At 42.9% G+C, this 18,580-nt stretch overlaps 2 protein-coding genes across 3 annotated transcripts; one reads left to right on the top strand and one right to left on the bottom strand.

Moving 5' to 3' along the window:
- The first annotated feature begins 7,183 nt into the window (after positions 1 to 7,183).
- Positions 7,184 to 11,836, top strand: LOC311113606 (keratin, type I cytoskeletal 50 kDa-like). The gene is made up of 7 exons (XM_084156863.1): positions 7,184 to 7,622; positions 8,148 to 8,230; positions 8,796 to 8,952; positions 9,877 to 10,038; positions 10,344 to 10,469; positions 11,283 to 11,514; positions 11,717 to 11,836. Exons 1-7 carry the CDS (start codon positions 7,269 to 7,271, stop codon positions 11,791 to 11,793), a joined length of 1,191 nt encoding a protein of 396 aa, XP_084012989.1. The 5' UTR covers positions 7,184 to 7,268; the 3' UTR covers positions 11,794 to 11,836.
- Positions 11,837 to 12,338: 502 nt separating this feature from the next.
- LOC311113600 (keratin, type I cytoskeletal 13-like) lies at positions 12,339 to 16,130 on the bottom strand. Of its 2 annotated transcripts, XM_084156853.1 has the most exons (8): positions 15,800 to 16,130; positions 15,531 to 15,760; positions 14,915 to 14,997; positions 14,431 to 14,587; positions 14,032 to 14,193; positions 13,767 to 13,892; positions 13,220 to 13,440; positions 12,339 to 12,918 (listed from the first exon to the last, which is right to left on the bottom strand). In XM_084156853.1, the coding sequence occupies exons 1-8, from the start codon at positions 16,080 to 16,082 to the stop codon at positions 12,747 to 12,749; spliced, it is 1,434 nt and encodes a 477-aa protein (XP_084012979.1). In that variant the 5' UTR covers positions 16,083 to 16,130; the 3' UTR covers positions 12,339 to 12,746. The 2 variants fall into 2 exon arrangements, with proteins under 2 accessions (XP_084012979.1, XP_084012978.1); XM_084156852.1 differs by having other exon boundaries at positions 15,531 to 16,130.
- Positions 16,131 to 18,580: the final 2,450 nt, after the last annotated feature.

Genomic DNA, 18,580 nt, shown 5'->3' with positions numbered 1-18,580 from the left:
CACAGCTGATGCCTGCTGGACTGTTCCTTTACACGGTACCCTGTCCTGTTTATTCTGTTTAGTCTTAGCCCAAACGTTATAGCTATTTCCAGTTGTTGTCTTAGCTCTCTCTAATAACACCTGTGACTGCTTTATGCCTCTCTCCCATGTCAATTATGCCTTGCCTATTGCTGTTTGGGTTAGTTCTTATTATACAATTTCACTGTAGAACCCCTAGTCCCTCTCAGACACCTCCGCTGTCTTCAACCAGGATCTCAGCGATCACTGCCTTATTGCCTGCGTCCGTAACGGGTCCGCGGTCAAACGACCACCCCTCATCACTGTCAAACGCTCCCAAAAACACTTCAGCGAGCAGGCCTTCCTAATTGACCTGGCCCAGGTATCCTGGATGGATATAGATCTCATTCCGTCAGTAGAGGATGCCTGGTTGTTCTTTAAAAGTAATTTCCTCTCAATCTTAAATAGACATGCCCCATTCAAAAAATACAGAACTAAGAACAGATATAGCCCCTGGTTCTCCTCAGACTTGACTGCCCTTGACCAGCACAAAAACATCCTGTGGCGTACTGCATTAGCATCAAATAGCCCCCGCGATATGCAACACAAGCAGTTAGGAAAGCAAAGGCTAACTTTTTCAAACAGAAATTTGCATCCTGTAGCACTAACTCCAAAAAGTTTTGGGACACTGTAAAGTCCATGGAAAATAAGAGCACTTCCTCCCAGCTGCCCACTGCACTGAGGCTAGGAAACACTATCACCACCGATAAATCTACAATAATCGAGAATTTCAACAAGCATTTTGCTACGGCTGGCCATGCTTTCCACCTGGCTACCACTACCCCGGCCACCAGCTCTGCACCCTCCGCTGCAACTTGCCCATGCCCCCCCCCGCTTCTCCTTCACACAAATCCAGACAGCTGATGTTCTAAAAGAGCTGCAAAATCTGGACCCCTACAAATCATCTGGGCTAGACAATCTGGACCCTTTCTTTCTAAAACTAGCCGCCGAAATTGTCGCAACCCCTATTACTAGCCTGTTCAACCTCTCTTTCGTAACGTCTGAGATCCCCAGAGATTGGAAAGCTGCCGCGGTCATCCCCCTCTTCGAAGGGGGTGACACTCTAGATCCAAACTGTTACAGACCCATATCCATCCTGCCCTGCCTTTCAAAAGTTTTTGAAAGCCAAGTCAACAAACAGATCACCGACCATTTCGAATCCCGCCGTACCTTCTCCGCTATGCAATCCGGTTTCCGAGCTGGTCATGGGTGCACTTCAGCCACGCTCAAGGTCCTAAACGATATTATAACCGCGATCGATAATAGACAGTACTGTGCAGCCGTTTTCATTGACCTGGCCAAGGCTTTCGACTCTGTCAACCACCGCATTCTTATTGGCAGACTAAATAGCCTTGGTTTCTCAAATGACTGCCTCGCCTTGTTCACCAACTACTTCTCAGATAGAGTTCAATGTGTCAAATCGGAGGGCCTGTTGTCTGGACCTATGGCAGTCTCTATGGGGGTGCCACAGGGTTCAATTCTTGGGCCGACTCTTTTCTCTGTGTATATCAATGACGTCGCTCTTGCTGCTGGTGACTCTCAGATCCACCTCTACGCAGACGACACCATTTTGTATACATCTGGCCCTTCATTGGACACTGTGTTAACAAACCTCCAAACAAGCTTCAATTCCATACAACACTCCTTCAGTAGCCTCCAACTGCTCTTAAACACTAGTAAAACTAAATGCATGCTCTTCAACCGAACGCTGCTTGCACCCGCCCACCCGACTAGAATCACTACACTCGACGGGTCTGACCTAGAGTATGTGGACAACTACAAATATCTAGGTGTCTGGTTAGACTGTAAACTCTCCTTCCAGACTCACATTAAGAATCTCCAATCCAAAGTTAAATCTAGAATCGGTTTCCTATTTCGCAACAAAGCCTCCTTCACTCATGCTGCCAAACATGCCCTCGTAAAACTGACTATCCTACCGATCCTTGACTTCGGCGATGTCATTTACAAAATAGCCTCCAACACTCTACTCAGCAAATTGGATGTAGTCTATCACAGTGCCATCTGTTTTGTCTCCAAAGCCCCATATAATACCCACCACTGTGACCTGTACGCTCTTGTTGGCTGGTCCTCACTACATATTCGTCGCCAAACCCACTGGCTCCAGGCCATCTATAAATCACTGCTAGGCAAATCCCCGCCTTATCTTAGCTCATTGGTCACCATAGCAACACCCACCCGTAGTCTGCGCTCCAGCGGGTATATCTCACTGGTCATCCCCAAAGCCAACACCTCCTTTGGCCGCAATTCCTTCCAGTTCTCTGCTGCCAATGACTGGAACAAATTGCAAAAATCTCTGAAGCTGGAGACACTTAACTCCCTCACTAACTTTAAGCATCAGTTGTCAGAGCACCTTACCGATCACTGCACCTGTACACAGCCCATCTGAAATTAGCCCGCCCAACTACCTCATCCCTATATTGTTATTTATTTTGCTCATTTGTACCCCAGTATCTCTATTTGCACATCATCTCTTGCACATCTATCATTCCAGTGTTAATACTAATTGTAATTATTTTGCACTATAGCCTATTTTATTGCCTTACCTCCATAACTTGCTAAATTTGCACACACTGTATATATATGTATTTCTGTTGTATTTTTTGACTTTGTTTTGTTTTACCCCATATGTAACTCTGTGTTGTTGTTTTTATCGCACTGCTTTGCTTTATCTTGGCCAGGTCGCATTTGTAAATGAGAACTTGTTCTCAACTGGTTTACCTGGTTAAATAAAGGTGAAATAAAATAAATAAAATAAAAAATAAAAAGTGTATGTTGTGTAGTAAGCTGTTAATAGCCCATGTACCTCACCCTAATAATTTGGTCCCTTTTCCCCTCATAATTTAGCCTAGTGTTCTGACTTGGTTGTGCACATGTAGCCTATAGCCTGTTTTAGAGAAATGTAATCATTGAATATTGTAAGAGTTTTCATTGTCTGCTTATATAAACACTTTATTTATCCTACGGTTCTGACTTGGTGTACAGGGAGAATACTGTAAGAATGGCCCATGTTCTGAATTATGTTGCTGTACATTTCAAAAGTGCTGAACAAATAGTTATATTGACTACGTCCGTCCTAGCTCACTCACTAATGTCTTATTCGACATTACGGATTGCCTCTAATCCACTCGTCGTCCCCTTATGCCATAGTTTGTACATCTCAATTCTCGGTAGAAACCACATTTGTTTAAGCAAGTCAGCCATATCAGCGATGTTTTTTTTAAAGGCAGTAAATGAGGCTGAATGAACTGTTTCGCTGCCAGACAAGGCTCCGCTGATAGCCAGGTGTAGCAGTGGTAAGGATTCACTCCATGGTTCTGAAAAGAAAGCTCTGCTGTTGGGACAGCTTTATGTAGGCCCTAACAGTTTGTGGGCACCGTTATAGTGCAATTAATGTATTGTTTAGTGTTGTGTTGTGTAGTGGCTTTGCTGGCATGCATCTAAAACATTTTTTTTTTACATGCTAAAATCGCAACTGGTGGTATATGACCATCATACTGTTCCATGGCTAAGGGCTGTATCCAGGCACTCAAGTTTGCGACGTGCATAAGAACAGCCCTTAATAGCCTGAACCTGAATAGTAATTAGGCTACGAAAATAATGATTACATCTAGATTGAAGTGGTGGTTGAATAAAAGGCTAATTAGGCTTCCTGATAATTACATGACATAATTACATCATTACATCATTTGTCACGTTCGTTCAAGGACGGGTCAGACCAAGGCACAGCGTGAAATGCGTACATGTTTATTATACTGATAAACACACGACAAAACAACAAACAAACGAAACGTGAAGTCCTAAGGCTGAACACAAAACAAGCCTAAACACGGAACAAGATCCCACAACTAACGCATGCCAACAGGCTGCCTAAGTATGATCCCCAATCAGAGACAACGAGCGACAGCTGTCTCTGATTGGGAATCACACCCGGCCTAACATAGATCTACAACACCTAGACTGAAACATAGAAAACTTACTTCCTTTCTTTCTTTCCTTGCTCCCTATCTCCATGTGTATGCTTGCTCATAATTATAATCATAAACAAATATTTGTATAATAATGTCTAATTGATGATAAAAGATTTCCAGCAGGAAATGCAAACGTAGAGGTTTTGAGGTTTAAAAATGCTTCTAAAGTTTGTAATTTCCACTTTAAAATGACTTGATTTGCCCTAACGAAAAATGGATCAATCCCCCCTAAAAAGTCCCATTAATTATAATCCACATAATAATTCACATTTCCTGTTGCTGCAGGATTATTTTCCTGCTGTAGCAAACTGTCTCAAAATCAGATCCTACATCAGTACTTCCCAACAGACTGAACAACTTTCACCCCTGAACTCCCACTATTGCCTATAAATATAGAAACAGAAACAAAAAAACATGTCACAGAATATACTGTATACATGTATGAATTTGGGTTTGTACCCTAGCACAAAGCACAATGTGATTTAACTTACATAAAAAATGTTTCTAAGTTTCAAATCTACAGCCCTTATTAATGTCTCAGCACAAACTGCATTCCCTTATCTTGTCAAGCTGGAAACAGGTGCACATAGCTTTCCTGAGTGACAGATTGAACAGATCAGAGCTGCTGGAGCTAGATCAACAGGACTTGTTACACAATGATGCTTTGATGTAGAACACATTAATAAAACCATAGCAACTTTTTGTCTGCAAGCTGCCTTTCTTTGGCAGGTCAATGCACTAAACGGCGTTGGAATCACTTTGAAGGGGTAGCTTTAACTTTCACATCACATTCGGTAACATTTATCAACTTCATAATCACAGTCTTTTGTGATTCACTCAGGGGAGTAACTCTGTGTTAGATATTGGGGAGTATTAAATCTGGTGGGGGGTCTGGGGGTTCTCCCCCGATTTTATAGAAATGTTTTAATGCATTTCGCTTACTTATCAATTGCCTATCAATGTGTTTCTGTCTTCATCCTTCTTCTTATCTGCAACGCTGGCGACAGAGTAGAGTCGATCTAAAGTGATTAGATGGGAGGACCCCATTCTGCAACCTGCAGTCCTTTGTTTGAAGGAGGTGGTTATCCATACATGTGGTCTATTTCTACTATTTGAGGTTGACATGATGAGATGCACCTGGAGTAGATGGTTGAAAATGTGGCGTGTGTCACTAATTACTTTATTGGTTTAAAAAACATTAAATCCACATATTGACAGAGCTTGAAGAATTTTGAAAAGAATAATGGGCAAATGTTGCACAATCCAGGTGTGGAAAAACTCTGAGACTTACCCAGGAAGACTCACAGCTGTAATCACTGCCAAAGGTGATTCTAACATGTATTGACTCAGGGGGTTAAATACTTATCTAATCAAGATATATTAATGTTTTATTTTTCATAATATATTTTTTTTAATCTTCCACTTTGACATTACAGAGTATTTTGTGTAGATCGTTGACAATTCAATCCATTGTAATACCACTTTGTAACATAATAAAATGTGGAATAAGTCAAGGGGTGTGAATACTTTCTGGAGACACTGTAAGTGCTTAAGTAATATAGTAAGTAATCTACTGTAGGCTAAGTCTAATGAAAGTTGCAATATCAATAATAAAGTAAACAATAGCAAACCCTGCATCAGAAACTGGAAAAATTCTAAGATGATTAATGCATGTTACTACCTACATTTGAAGGAACATGCACCTTACAGTATGTACAATAACTGAATGTTTGTTCTCTATATTGTAATAACCCTGGCCTCATGCTTCTCCCTCTCCTTTCATTACAATATTGTCTCAAACGTTTGTTGATCACAAGCTGTGTCATACAAACAACCCTTTGTTGTTATGCAAAGAACAGAATGTCTCAGAGAGAAAACCCATCCAACTGGATGTGTAAACATCCCTTTTAAATCTTATCTTCCTGAGATGTTGGCAGCAATGCTGGTGAACACCATCCACCCACACTTAATCCTCCAGACAGTCATACAAATAATGATATGCTTTGTTTAAAAAAATAAAATAAATAAAGGAACATGAAATGGATGCTTATGTAGAAAATAGGAACCTGTGAAGTGGTTGGTTGACTGAGTAGGTATCAGGTTAGTTGGACAGACAACTGTGCACCAAAATGTACATCTTTCAACATGTGAATTCATTGTCAATGCATTCATAGTCCAAAAACATGTTCATGTGTCTTGTGTCTTATTTCAATGTGTGTAATTTACAGTAGACTTAAAGATGAAAGTGAATCTAGTGTACAACTTGAGTGTTCACCTATTTTTGTCACCTATTAAAATATTTGTTTTATTGTACATCTGGTACAGTATATGCAACTTCAATCACAGGAGGCTGGTAGCACCTTAATTGGGGAGGACGGGCTCGTAGTAATGGCTGGAGCAGAATCTGTGAAATGGTATCAAATATATCAAACACGTGTGTTTGATACCATTCCATTCACTCCATTCCAGCCATTATTATGAGCCGTCCTCCCCACAGCAGCCTCCACTGACCTCAATACGTCCGCTTGACCATTGCAATGCAAACACACAAAATGTTATCAATACAAAAGTGTCTTCTTACTATGAAATAATTGATGACAATATACTTTGAAACACCTATGTTTCTCCTGCGACACATGGAGGTTAATACCACAGTATGACCTTTTCTCAATACTTTAGATTTTCTGGTAAGAATGTCAAACAACACCACCCACAATATCAAGCTTTAGCTTTTACCATTAGCCTAAGTAATTTTACTGGCCAACTTCACTTACTGATAAGTGGGTTAATGGGCATGAGTAAAAGTGTCACATGTTAGACTGCACTCAGTGCTAACCCCCCGCCCCCTCTCTTAACTCCATTGTGAGACGCAGAGGGACTCCAGGTAAATAAGCGTAACAAGAGCTATTCCAGGAATGCTTGTTAAGGAACGAGAAAATGTTGAAGTGCGAGTTCCACCAGAAAATGGGGCTGAACCACACCACCCTGAAGGAGGTGGAACGGAAGGAGTTGGGAGAGAGTGAGCAAGTTGTTCACATTCTTGGGGTTTCCACTGTCATCAACAAATTCCTGTCCAAGCCCACTTTCTTCCTCCTCAGGTATATAACCATGACACCAGAGTGATGCTTGTCACTGCAGATCCTTTGTCCAAGTCTGATCCAGCCAGCACCTGCTAACATACCTGTGCTAGCCACTAGTAGCCAGCATCCTCCATCCTCCACCATGTCATTCACCTCCAGATCCTACACCTCTGCCAGGGCCCTCAGCATGTATGGGGGTGCCGGTGGCCGCGGTTCCCGAATCTCCACCTCCCAGGCTGGGGGACTCTACGGCACCGCTTCCTCCAGGGGTGGCTTAGATCTGGCTGACGGTCTGGACCTCCACGTGTCAGCCAACGAAAAGGCCACCATGCAGAACCTGAACGACCGCTTGGCCTCCTACCTGGAGAAGGTGAGGCTTCTGGAGAAGGAGAACGCAGAGCTGGAGAAGAAAATCAAGGATTGGTATGCTTCACGCACGGTTATCTGCCACGACCACAGAGCCTACTTCGCCACCATCGCTGGCCTGAAGGACAAGGTAAGACGGAGAGGGAGAGGGGGAGGGAGAGGGGGAAGGGTGTGTGTGTGTTAGAATTAGGGTAGTGTGACACCTGAAAATGTTAATTTATTTCCAAAAGCACTAACTCCATCATGTGTGTGGGATGGGATGGGGGTGTTTCAGCTAAAAGGAATTCTGTCAGAGAACGTTTTTGTTCTGTTCCTTGAAGGCCAATGCAGGTTACGTACTAAAATAATGTAATTAACTACAACTTCATACATCAATATTCATATGTCATCTTATCTGACTATAGCTACATACCAGATTTGCAACCAAGGCCACGTCCCAAATGGCACACTATTACCTAAAACGTGCACTACTTTTGACCAGAGCCCTATGGGTCCTGGTCGAAAGTAGTGCACTATATAGGGAATAGGGTGCGATTTATGATACAGCCCAAGTCTAATTTTTGCAGTCCTGCTGCAGGTCACAGTCACTTGAGAATATGTGTATAATGATGTGGGTGAAAATTAACACAGTGCCATCGGGATTTCTGTTCCACAGATCAGTTTGGCATCCAGGTCCAATGCCAAGACTGTGCTGGGCATCGACAATGCCAAGCTTGCTGCTGAGGACTTCAAGATGATGTAAGGGGCTACTAACTACTATGAATCACGACACACTATTTATATAAAACATTTGTCTTTCACTCAAGGCTCTATACAACACACTCTGAGTAGAAGTTAACCTTTTAGACACAGAACTAGAATCAGCCTACCCAAGCTAAATCCTGTCCATAACTATTAGTGAGGAAAAGGCAAAACTGACCTTAGATCAATGACCGTGTCCAAATACCCATACTGGCGTACTACATACTTAAACTGCATACTCATTTCGGTGTTTGATCTAGTAGAATTCACTTGTTTGACAACAGCTGATAATCAGATTAAACCAGACACTGTACCAAAATGAATGAATGGCGGGAGTCAATGCAATCTCGCATTAGATGACACATTCTGAGTACTATTTTCAAATTTCACATACTATAAGACTTAATTTGTCCCACACTATTTAGTACGCTAGTAGGGGTATTCGGACACGGCCAGTGTTTAGCCATCCCTACTCGATAGACAAAGCAAAAGATTACAATTCTGAAAACAAAATGGTAGCCTGTGTGACCTTTGCGTGACCTTTGACCTTTGCCCTGCTCAGGTATGAGAATGTGCAGGCCATGAGGATGGCAGTGGAGGCAGACATCAGTTGTCTGAGGAGGGTCCGGGATGACATGAGCCTGGGTCGCTCTGACCTGGAGATGCATTACGAGGGTCTGAAGGACGAGCTCATCATGCTCAAGAGGAACCACCAGGAGGTAACGGATCGTTCAGGGGCAACGGTTATTCACAGTACAACCACACTGTATAGCACAGGGGAGCTGTTTTTCCACAGTACACCCATTCAAAACCAAAATGCCATACCGTCATATCTTTCACTCAAGTTACGATGTCCACCAACGCCCACACCTTGTCACCTCCCTCCTCGCATCCACACCTAAAACAGATATGTACCATGGCATGTTGGTGCTAGTGAATCTGAATAGGAATGGCATGCATATGTTTACTTGTTAATACTGACCTAATAGTGCAAACAGTAGTAGAAAAAGGGATTTATTATTTGCTTAGTATTCAGTGATGACATACAATAGGCCCTACATGTATTGCATTCCACTTACAGCAGCAAATAACTCACTTCAGTAGGCATCCACATGACAGTTGCTAGGTGGAAGGATATCATTGGCCACTGAGGAGTACTTAGCCCTGTTTTGCATGGGGTGTTATTGAAGCAGTTAATGTTTTGCACACAAATATGACATCTACCTAACCTCTGCTGATATCACACCAGGATTTCCTTTACACAGATGGATGGGTGTGTTTTTTTTACAACACAGTTCCTCTCCCCTCCTCACACTTCCTATTATTCTTAATTTCTTCCATTAACTCACTATTACCCTTTGTGGGACTCTTACATCCACAAACACACAAATGACAGTTCATGTATGGTGCATAATGGGTAATATCTTGACCAGTAGGAGACATTAGATTAGTTGACAATAACTTTGTCCCTCAGGTTAAAAGTCCTCTGGTTGAAACACATGTAATCACAAGTGTGGTGCTGCACTGTAATAGAAAATACTCAGACTTATCTAAAACATTGAGACCTGTTTACTCGCCGTCAAGCTACTGTTGGTTGTTACGGTTACTAACTGAGGTTACGTCCTCTGACCTTTGACCTATAGGAGATTGCCCTGGTGAAGACCCAGGTGGGCAGCCAGGTGAATGTATCGGTGGATGCTGCCCCATCCCAGGACCTGAACGCAGCAATGACTGAGATCAGGAAGCACTACGAGTCTGTGGCTGCCAAGAACTGCAAAGAACTGGAAGCCTGGTACCAGGGCAAGGTGAGTTGAGTTACCAAGACACTACATGTAGTCATTTACCCCAAAGTGTTATTCTCTAAAGTTTTTTTTTCTCAAAAGAATAATGCAATTCAGCTTTAGACAATGTCAGCTGCCCCCAAAAAACATGCATTAAAATGTAAAGTGTTACATTTCAAGTGTTCATTACAAAACATGTTTAAAGCAAGTATATTCTCTGTATAGGAGGAAGTCAATGATCTATTGAAGCATGGAAATCAATTTAGAGACTGAATAAGTAGGCTCTGAGGTAAACTGTGTTGAATAATGCTGTTTTTCTACTTGTACAGCTGGCCACAGTGGAGATTGAAGTCGTGACAAACAATGAGCAGCTGGTGAGCTGCCTCACAGAGTTGAAGGAGTCCAAGAGCACACTCCAGAGGCTTCAGATTGAACTGCAGTCCCATCTGAGCATGGTACAAGATCTCCCAGCATCCGCACCATACGCAAATCGGGTCTTTACACACACACACACACACACACACACACACACACACACACACACACACACACACACACCCACACACACACACACACACACACACACACACACACACACACACACACACACACACACACACACACGCACACACACATGCACACACACGCACACACACACACACACACACACACACTCTTACACTCTTACACTCTTATTCTTCTTTTTTGTTAGAAGTTTTCAGCGATGTAAGTGACCAGCATGTGGCGTTACAGCACTAATACTACAGGAATAAAAACATGCACACTAAACTGAACATAAGCCATATTGGAATTGGAAGTGAAAACCCAGGCATGGATGGTAGCATGTAGGCCAGGTCTCTGCTTGTCGTTATTCTGACACCCATAAATATCTTACTGACATTTTCAACTTGGTAACATGCCCACCTCATGTCTGGACTTGACCCAACATTTTTCTGGGGGTGTAGTCTATTGGAGCACACGTTTCACAACCTCTCACTCACTTTTGTACAACAGAGTTATACAATAATAGAATAACAGAAGCAAAACTGCAACAGTGTCACATACTGTGGTAGTATATCATTGGACAAGGTACCAGTATACCCACAGGGTGAAGTTTCCCTAGGTACAGATCTAGGATCAACTTCCCCTCCCCAATACTAAACTTAACCATTAATGGGGGGGCGAATGCAGAACTGACCCAAGATCAGCATCTAGGGGCAACTTCACCCTACACCCACTAATCCCCTCCACCCCTCCTACCCCAATAGAAATCCTCCCTGGAGGGCACCCTGGCAGACACCCAGAAGCGCTACTCTGCTCAGCTGGCAGGGCTCCAGAGCATGGTGACTAGCCTGGAGCTCCAGCTCTCCCAGCTCCACGCCAACATCGCCCACAACAAGCAGGAGTATGACATGCTGCTGGACCTCAAGACCCGGCTGGAGCTGGAGATCGCTGAGTACAGGAGGCTGCTGGATGGAGAGGAAAAGAGTTCCTCCCAAGGTAAACCATTGCATACAGCTGGCAATGTAGGCATTTGTAGACTTTATGCCAAACGCATGATCATGAGACTTGGTCTTGCTTGATTTTAAGCTGAAAGCAATATACTGTATCTTCAAAACTTGAATGTTGACAATTATTCTGGACTGTATCAAAAGTGGACTAATGAAGAATAGTGGACTAATGTCAATTTTTGTCTCCCAAGTGGTTACCAAGACGATCACCGTGACCCAGACCATTGTGGATGGAAAGGTGATGGAAACGACTGAGTCTGTTAAATAAGTTGTTAACAGAACCATCAATAAAGATTATGTGGTTGAATGAGAATGGTCTGTGTGGTTTCACTTGTTTCAGAGATATTCGTGCTTTATCATAGACTGACTATATGAAGATGTGAGTATGGATTTCATAGCAGATACATTTTGTGTTGTCTTTTCAAATTATTTGTTTTAAATTTTACATATTTCAACCAAAACATGGTGACCAGCTCTACATTTGACTCTAAAAACAATCTCCATACAGTATATAACTCTGAATCTAATGCTTGAAAAACTGAGTGCTTGATTGATAGAGATAGAATTATGTAATTTTGCTGACAACTTGCAACCAGATTTCTACTATCAGCATTTAAAAAAAATATTGCCAAGTATTAAACTCTGTACAAGTGAATGTCATAAATTACACTATTCAAGATCATACTGACACATATGCTTTCTCAAGACCATAGAATTGGCCTCATATGCAAAAGATAACAACCTATATGATAGTCAGATGTATGGGAGCACACCAAATCAGATAAATCAAGTTGAAAGACACAGAAGACAGAATGACGGTGTCAGCAAGTCAGAGCATCTTTATTGCATTCACAATTGGGTGTGTTGTTAGTGTTCCATCCAGATGTAGTAGAACGTGTTGTTCTGGAGGTGTTAACCATAGAAATAGAATTACCAGAAAAGAAATCCTCATTCAAGTCAATGTTCCATGATGGTTGTCGGAGGGGCTTTAGCCATTCTACAAAGAATAGGAGGTTGGTATGCACCCTAAACGAGAGGATTTTTCATCTGACGAAGAATTTGTATAAGTTGAAACATTGTATTTTAGGTAGTATGAATAAAGCACTGGGGAGCAGTAATATTCCATGTGCTGGCCTCTCATTTCCTATACCCATTCTAGTAATTATATTTCTATGGGGTTAACCTGTTGCTTGCTGTAGTGCTCACTGTGTGTGTCAGACTTTATGAGGTGTGTTTGGTTTCACTTGAGGAGACAACCTTGCCGTCCACCATTTCCTCTGTAACGATCACCACCTTGCGTGAGGTGGACGTGGAGGAGCTGGGGCCGGAGCTGGAGGAGCTGATGTGGGAGCTTGAGGAGCTGTGGCCGGATTTCGAGGAGCTGAGGCCAAGACTGTGAGGAAGGGAAACCCATGGTTAGCATTGTTAGTATCTATGATCTATGATCATAATACGTATCTATTAAAGGTCACATAGCTGTAGATTCATGTCAAAAGTAACCATGGCTCATACTAAGGTCAAATTCAAATGAACATTGTTTTTAAAGGCAAATGTTGAAGGAAAAATCAATTCATTTTCACTTCTTTCAAGGTCCCATGTCACCCCTCTTCCCAACCCACAAAGATGTAACACTCTCCTCCCACATCCCTGTCTGTCTTATTGGCCTCCCTCTGTCCAATCGCATCCTGCCTTACCCGCTAGCCTCTCCGTCCAGCAGCCTCCTGTACTCAGCGATCTCCATCTCCAGGCGTGTCTTGATGTCCAGCAGCATCTTGTACTCCTGGCCCTGGCGTTCCATGTCGCTGCGGAGAGACATTAGCTGCTCCTCCAGACTGGTCACTTGGCTCTGGAGGCGTCCCAGCTGCATGGAGTAACGGCCCTCCGTCTCCGCCAGCGTGCTCTCCAGGGAGCCTTTCTATTGGCCGGGAGAGATAGAGATGATGGGTCAAAAACAGTGGGAGTAGGTTTGGAATTTGGAATGTTTACTGTCATACTGAAAAGGTTAGCTCTAGTAATTGAATGTGTAGACAGGTAGAGGTTAGCTATAGTAATGTAGTGGTGCCTGGCTACAACAACTTGAGTGATAGTGGACGAGACCAGGTGAAAGTGAGATACTTGAGGTTTCGTAAAGATAATGATGAAAGAGTCAAATGTTGATTATTGAAGAAAGATGTAGAAAGTTGTGTAAGTAATGCCCCCTAAACTGTGGTCTTTGGTCAGATGTTAGTAATTACGGCTCACCATGCTGAGCTGTGACTGCAGTTCGATCTCCAGGCCCTGCAGTGTGCGACGGATCTCTGAGATCTCTGACTTGGAGGTCTGGAGAACCTCTGTGCTGGACGCCACCTCCTTGTTCAACGTCTCCGTCTGTAAAACACAATAAGTAGTCAGTCATCACAGGAACAAAACAACATTTCAACTCATGATAGAATGTGACAACGTTACCAACTAGAACTAAAGGAACATCTACACCATGAACATAGTTTAGAGGTTCTAGAGGTTCTACCTTGGTCTGGAACCAGGACTCCAGGTCGCGCTGGTTCTTGGCACTAACGGCCTCGTACTGCTCACGGATCTCAGCCATGACTCTGCTCAGGTCCTCCTGTGGTGCTGCGTCCACCTCCACGTTGATCTGTCCAGTCATCTGCGTCCTCATGGCCAGCAGCTCCTGTGGAGAAACACATAGAGGTGAGTTTAAATTATTAAGAAGTGACTAACCTCTGCCTGACGGTAACAACTTGACCTGCCCTCGGTCTTCATTATAAATGTGAACACCATTGCTTGATACAGATGTGCTTGAAAAACAGCAATGTTGTTCTAATGAAGACCGATAGCAGGTTGACATGGTCAATAGATGTAATACATTAAGGGACTGTATGTATATGTTCCATCAGCCCACACACACCTCCTCATGGTTCTTTTTGAGATAGATGAGCTCCTCCTTCAGCCCCTCGATCTGCATCTCCAGGTCAGATCTAGCCAGGGTCATCTCGTCCATCAGCCTTTTCAGCCCGGCGATGTCCGCCTCCACCGACTGACGCATGGCCAGCTCGTTCTCAAACCTGAGAAATTGAGAGATTTTAGGACAAAGAACTGCCTGAATGTGTTCCTACGTGAGAATCGCAGGGGGTTTATAGATTATAGTATTCCATTGAGTTTTGGGAAAATAACAGAAAGTAACACCAGGCTTCTGATATGTCTGTTGGGAGGGTGTGGTTATGATGGAAGTGAAGGGTAATATCATTTTCTTTCCTTTTTTTATAGATTAAATAGAAAATTTAATTAAAGAAAACAGTTTCAGGGTGTTTACAGATTTGGAAGTATTCCATTTGGTTTATGGAATGAACCAGCAGTGTACTGTATATGTGGATGGTGTTGGATATACTTACTTGGTTCTGAAGTCATCTGCAGCGAGCTTTGAGTTGTCGATGCTGAGATAGATGCTTCCATTCAAGCAGGTGGCAGCCTGGATCTGAGAGGTGCAGGATGGCAAAACATTTCAGGATGGGGCATGCATAGAATTTCACTCAAATGCAGTACGCACAAACTGTGAAACCACACTGTAATCACTGAGTTCTGAGTTTCAGCTGCACTGTAAATTATAGCTCATAGAAGCATTACAGGGAACCTGTTGTGTTTGTGAACATTGTAAAGCATGACACAAAGAAACAAATTGCACCTTTAGCAATCGCCTAGGGGCTCTTAAGAGAGAGGAAGGATTGGCTTCAATGATCTGCTTTATTTTCAATCCTTCAGCTGCAAATATGCATACTGTCTTTGCATCTATCTTTGGTGCAATATCTTGGTTGAATCAATTATAACAAATGTATATACTTTTGCATTGTCCAATATTCATATTCATACCACTCTTAGTAACTTGTTGGAAAAACAAGCTGATGATGTGTACACCATGTACCTGTACTCTCTAACAGACATTACCATTGTTTTGACATGCTGTGATGTCATCATTGAGTGCTCTTGCCATTTAGGAGACATGTCACATACCTTGTCCTGCAGGTCGGCGATAGTAGCGTAGAAGCCAGAGTAGTCGCGAGCGCTGGGGGAGGTCTTGCTCTCCATGAACTGACGGATCTTCAGCTCCAGCTCGCTGTTGGCCGCCTCCAGCAAGCGCACCTTCTCCAAGTAGGTGGACAGGCGGTCGTTCAGGTTCTGCATTGTGGCCTTCTCGTTGGCCGACACATTAATGTCGGCTCCACCGCCGCCACCACCACCCCCTCCCATGCCGAAACCATAACCACCACCGCCGCCGCCACCCCCTCCCATGCCGAAACCATAACCACCGCCGCCGCCGCCACCGGAACCGAACGAGGAGCTAGAGATGCGCACCCCAGATCCTCCTGCACCTCCATACACACTGCCGGCCCTCATGGCAGTGACATGGCCTCCTCCACCGCCACCACCACCCATCGAGGAGAAGCGGGAGGAGCCCATGCCCATACCCATTCCACCACCACCTCCAGACCTCATGGACATGGTGCCACCTCCGCCTCCACCACCACTGCTGCTGTAGGACATGCTAGATCTGGAGAAGGACATGGCTGCTGAGAGGGAGTCTGCCTGCCTGCCTGGGATGAGGAGAGAGAATGTGGTGCACGGCCCAGCCACTGTTCCCTTTTTATGCTGCACAGGGCAGAAGGAGGGAGGGAGGGTGGGAGGAGGACATGGGTGGGAGAGGCAGAAGGGAGGAATAGAGAAGGGAGGAATACAGGGAGGTATTACCTCATGTAGGACAGGGCTCCTCCACCCACTTTGACACCCTGCAGGCAGACACTAGGATGCAGAAGGAGATGGAAGAGGATAGATAGATATGTACTGTATGTGTTGATGTGCAAATATTGAAAATATACTAGTGTTGTGCAACTCCACTCTCCCCCATCTCACTCTATATATGGCGTTTGCCTGCAGGGTGCTTGCAGGCACTCACACAAACATATAAAAGTACACAAACCCATAAACAGATGGAATTCCTCACCTGTAAAAGCGTCTTCTCTTAATCAGTCAACACACAGTATAACTTTGACATGCTGTGACAGGTGAGCTTTGTCGTGTTTCCTGAGCATATAGATTGACACACTATTTTGCATATAGATTGACACAGGCTATTTACCTCTACCTGTTATGTTACCAAGACAACAAGTTGCAAATAAACTTCACGGTACAATATGATATTTCGCTTGACACCCAGACAACATTCTCTCCGAAAAGACCTGTCTTTGTCTCACACACTGATATCTGGCAAGAAAATCTCCTGTCCTTTTCCTTAAATGCAATATTCCATTGTTGCTTCATAGTTTTTGTGCATAGACTCAGGTACCATTGTCCTAAGTTTCACTCAACTTTATGCATTTTACATCTACTGTAGGAGTCTGCAGGACCGACAAAAGTAGTTTCCCCTTCCTTTTACCACTTTACAGCACCAATTGGATCAGTCATTACTCCGTGCGTCGTACCCCATGAAAACCCACCCCAGAAGAGATTAAAGTACTGTTCTTTTCCCTGAACACCTTGGCAGGGTACTTGACATCTGCAACGTGCAAGAACAAGCTGTTGCTTGTTTGCATATTTCCATATAACCAGAGCATTTCTTGCAGATTTTTTTTTATCATGCTCCAGAGGTTGCCATTTCAGTCCCATATTTTGTATGTGGAAAAGTTGATTTGCATTTGGTTAAAGCCAAAGAGCATTGCAGCAGTTATGTTCTCATGTTAATGATTTGCAGTAGAATGGATTATTGTGACATTGGTAGAGATGTTGCACTATATATAGCTATTGCCTTTAAGTCAACATGGTCTAATTAGAATATGTAACAAAAAAGTAACATTTAACCTTTGTAGGTAAATTGTCAGCATAGGGTGATGTTTGGTTGAGATGTTGATCAATGAGATTCTAACCTATATTCACCCACTCAAAAAGACAGCCAAAAGTTTGTTGAATTCCCAATGTGTTATCACTATGCTTTCAACCATCCAAAAACACAATCAGATTCAAATTTTTGGTTTGGTTGTCACCTAAATGTGTTATAACTGCACTTTCAACCATTTAGCACAAAGTTCAAATATTTTGTGTATTTGTACAACTGAATGTGTTATCACTGTGCTTCATCTAATAGCACAACCAAATGAGCTGAATTGCAGTTGAGATTGCATTAAAAGTACATGGCGCAAGCACAGGCAGACTAGGACCAAACATTTGGCCCTGGCATTTCGGTTTTTAAACTAAGTTCCTGCAATTCTACTTAGTTTAACATGACATCTATTGTTGGGTATGCTATTTCATGAAAATAGTTATGAAACAAATCTAGTCTAACCCATATTTGATGTTATTCTCCCAACCAAATATGTTTTAATATTGTAATATGAGCCATTATAATCTCTTATTCAGAACACCTGGCACTATCAAAGTAGCCAAATGCATTGTTTTTTGTGCAGTTTTCAGTAAGCGAATAGCTCAATTGATGGCAACAGATTTCCCATGCAAAGTAAAGTAAAAAAAAACGATTTATGACTTGTGAAATCTCAGCCTCTGAATGTCATAGAACCTAAAGCATCGCAGAGATATTAGTTGTTATGCATCGGTTTATTTAATTTGTTAAGGCCTAGATTCAATCAGATCAAGGCGTTAACTGGCGATAGCAGATACCCGCATAGAGATGTTTTGGCAGTGTTGGAGGTGGAACTGCGTTGGAGCTGTCAAATCGGTGACCAGCTGCTCTATTGATCATTGTCACAAAGCCACACGCCCCACTCTTGTTAGAAGTCCAGAACGAGTAAATGTAGGCTATATAGAAATAATTACGGTCAAATTGAAAAGTCATTCAACAAAATAATGAGGATTTGTATCATCTTTATCAAGGTGTAGATTACATCTCACATTCAGGGCTGGCTCTAGCCTTTTGGGGGCCCAAGCGAGCAAAACTTTTTAGTGTCCCCCTTCTTGAAGTGGAGAGAAACATGTACGTTTAAAGCACATTTTCTGCAGTTCTAAACATTTAGCAAAGGGGCGAAGAGAAAAATACAATTACAATATTAATAATA

This window comes from Coregonus lavaretus (assembly GCF_964263955.1).
Source record: "Coregonus lavaretus genome assembly, chromosome: 40".
Taxonomy (NCBI): Eukaryota; Metazoa; Chordata; class Actinopteri; order Salmoniformes; family Salmonidae; genus Coregonus; species Coregonus lavaretus.
The sequence above is the reverse complement of the archived record's forward strand: the minus strand, read 5'-3'. Positions and strand labels throughout refer to the sequence as shown.

Excerpts from the sequence above, each read along its gene's own strand:
- LOC311113600 (XM_084156852.1), bottom strand. The coding sequence starts at position 16,082 with ATGTCCTTCTCCAGATCTAGCATGTCCTACAGCAGCAGTGGTGGTGGA. Across the intron at positions 14,194-14,430 it reads TCAAAAAGAACCATGAGGAG|GAGCTGCTGGCCATGAGGAC; the intron begins GTGTGTGTGGGC and ends GTTTCTCCACAG. Across the intron at positions 12,919-13,219 it reads CTGGACGGAGAGGCTAGCGG|TCTTGGCCTCAGCTCCTCGA; the intron begins GTAAGGCAGGAT and ends CCTTCCTCACAG.
- LOC311113606 (XM_084156863.1), top strand. The coding sequence starts at position 7,269 with ATGTCATTCACCTCCAGATCCTACACCTCTGCCAGGGCCCTCAGCATG. Across the intron at positions 8,953-9,876 it reads TCAAGAGGAACCACCAGGAG|GAGATTGCCCTGGTGAAGAC; the intron begins GTAACGGATCGT and ends TTTGACCTATAG. Across the intron at positions 11,515-11,716 it reads GGAAAAGAGTTCCTCCCAAG|TGGTTACCAAGACGATCACC; the intron begins GTAAACCATTGC and ends TTGTCTCCCAAG.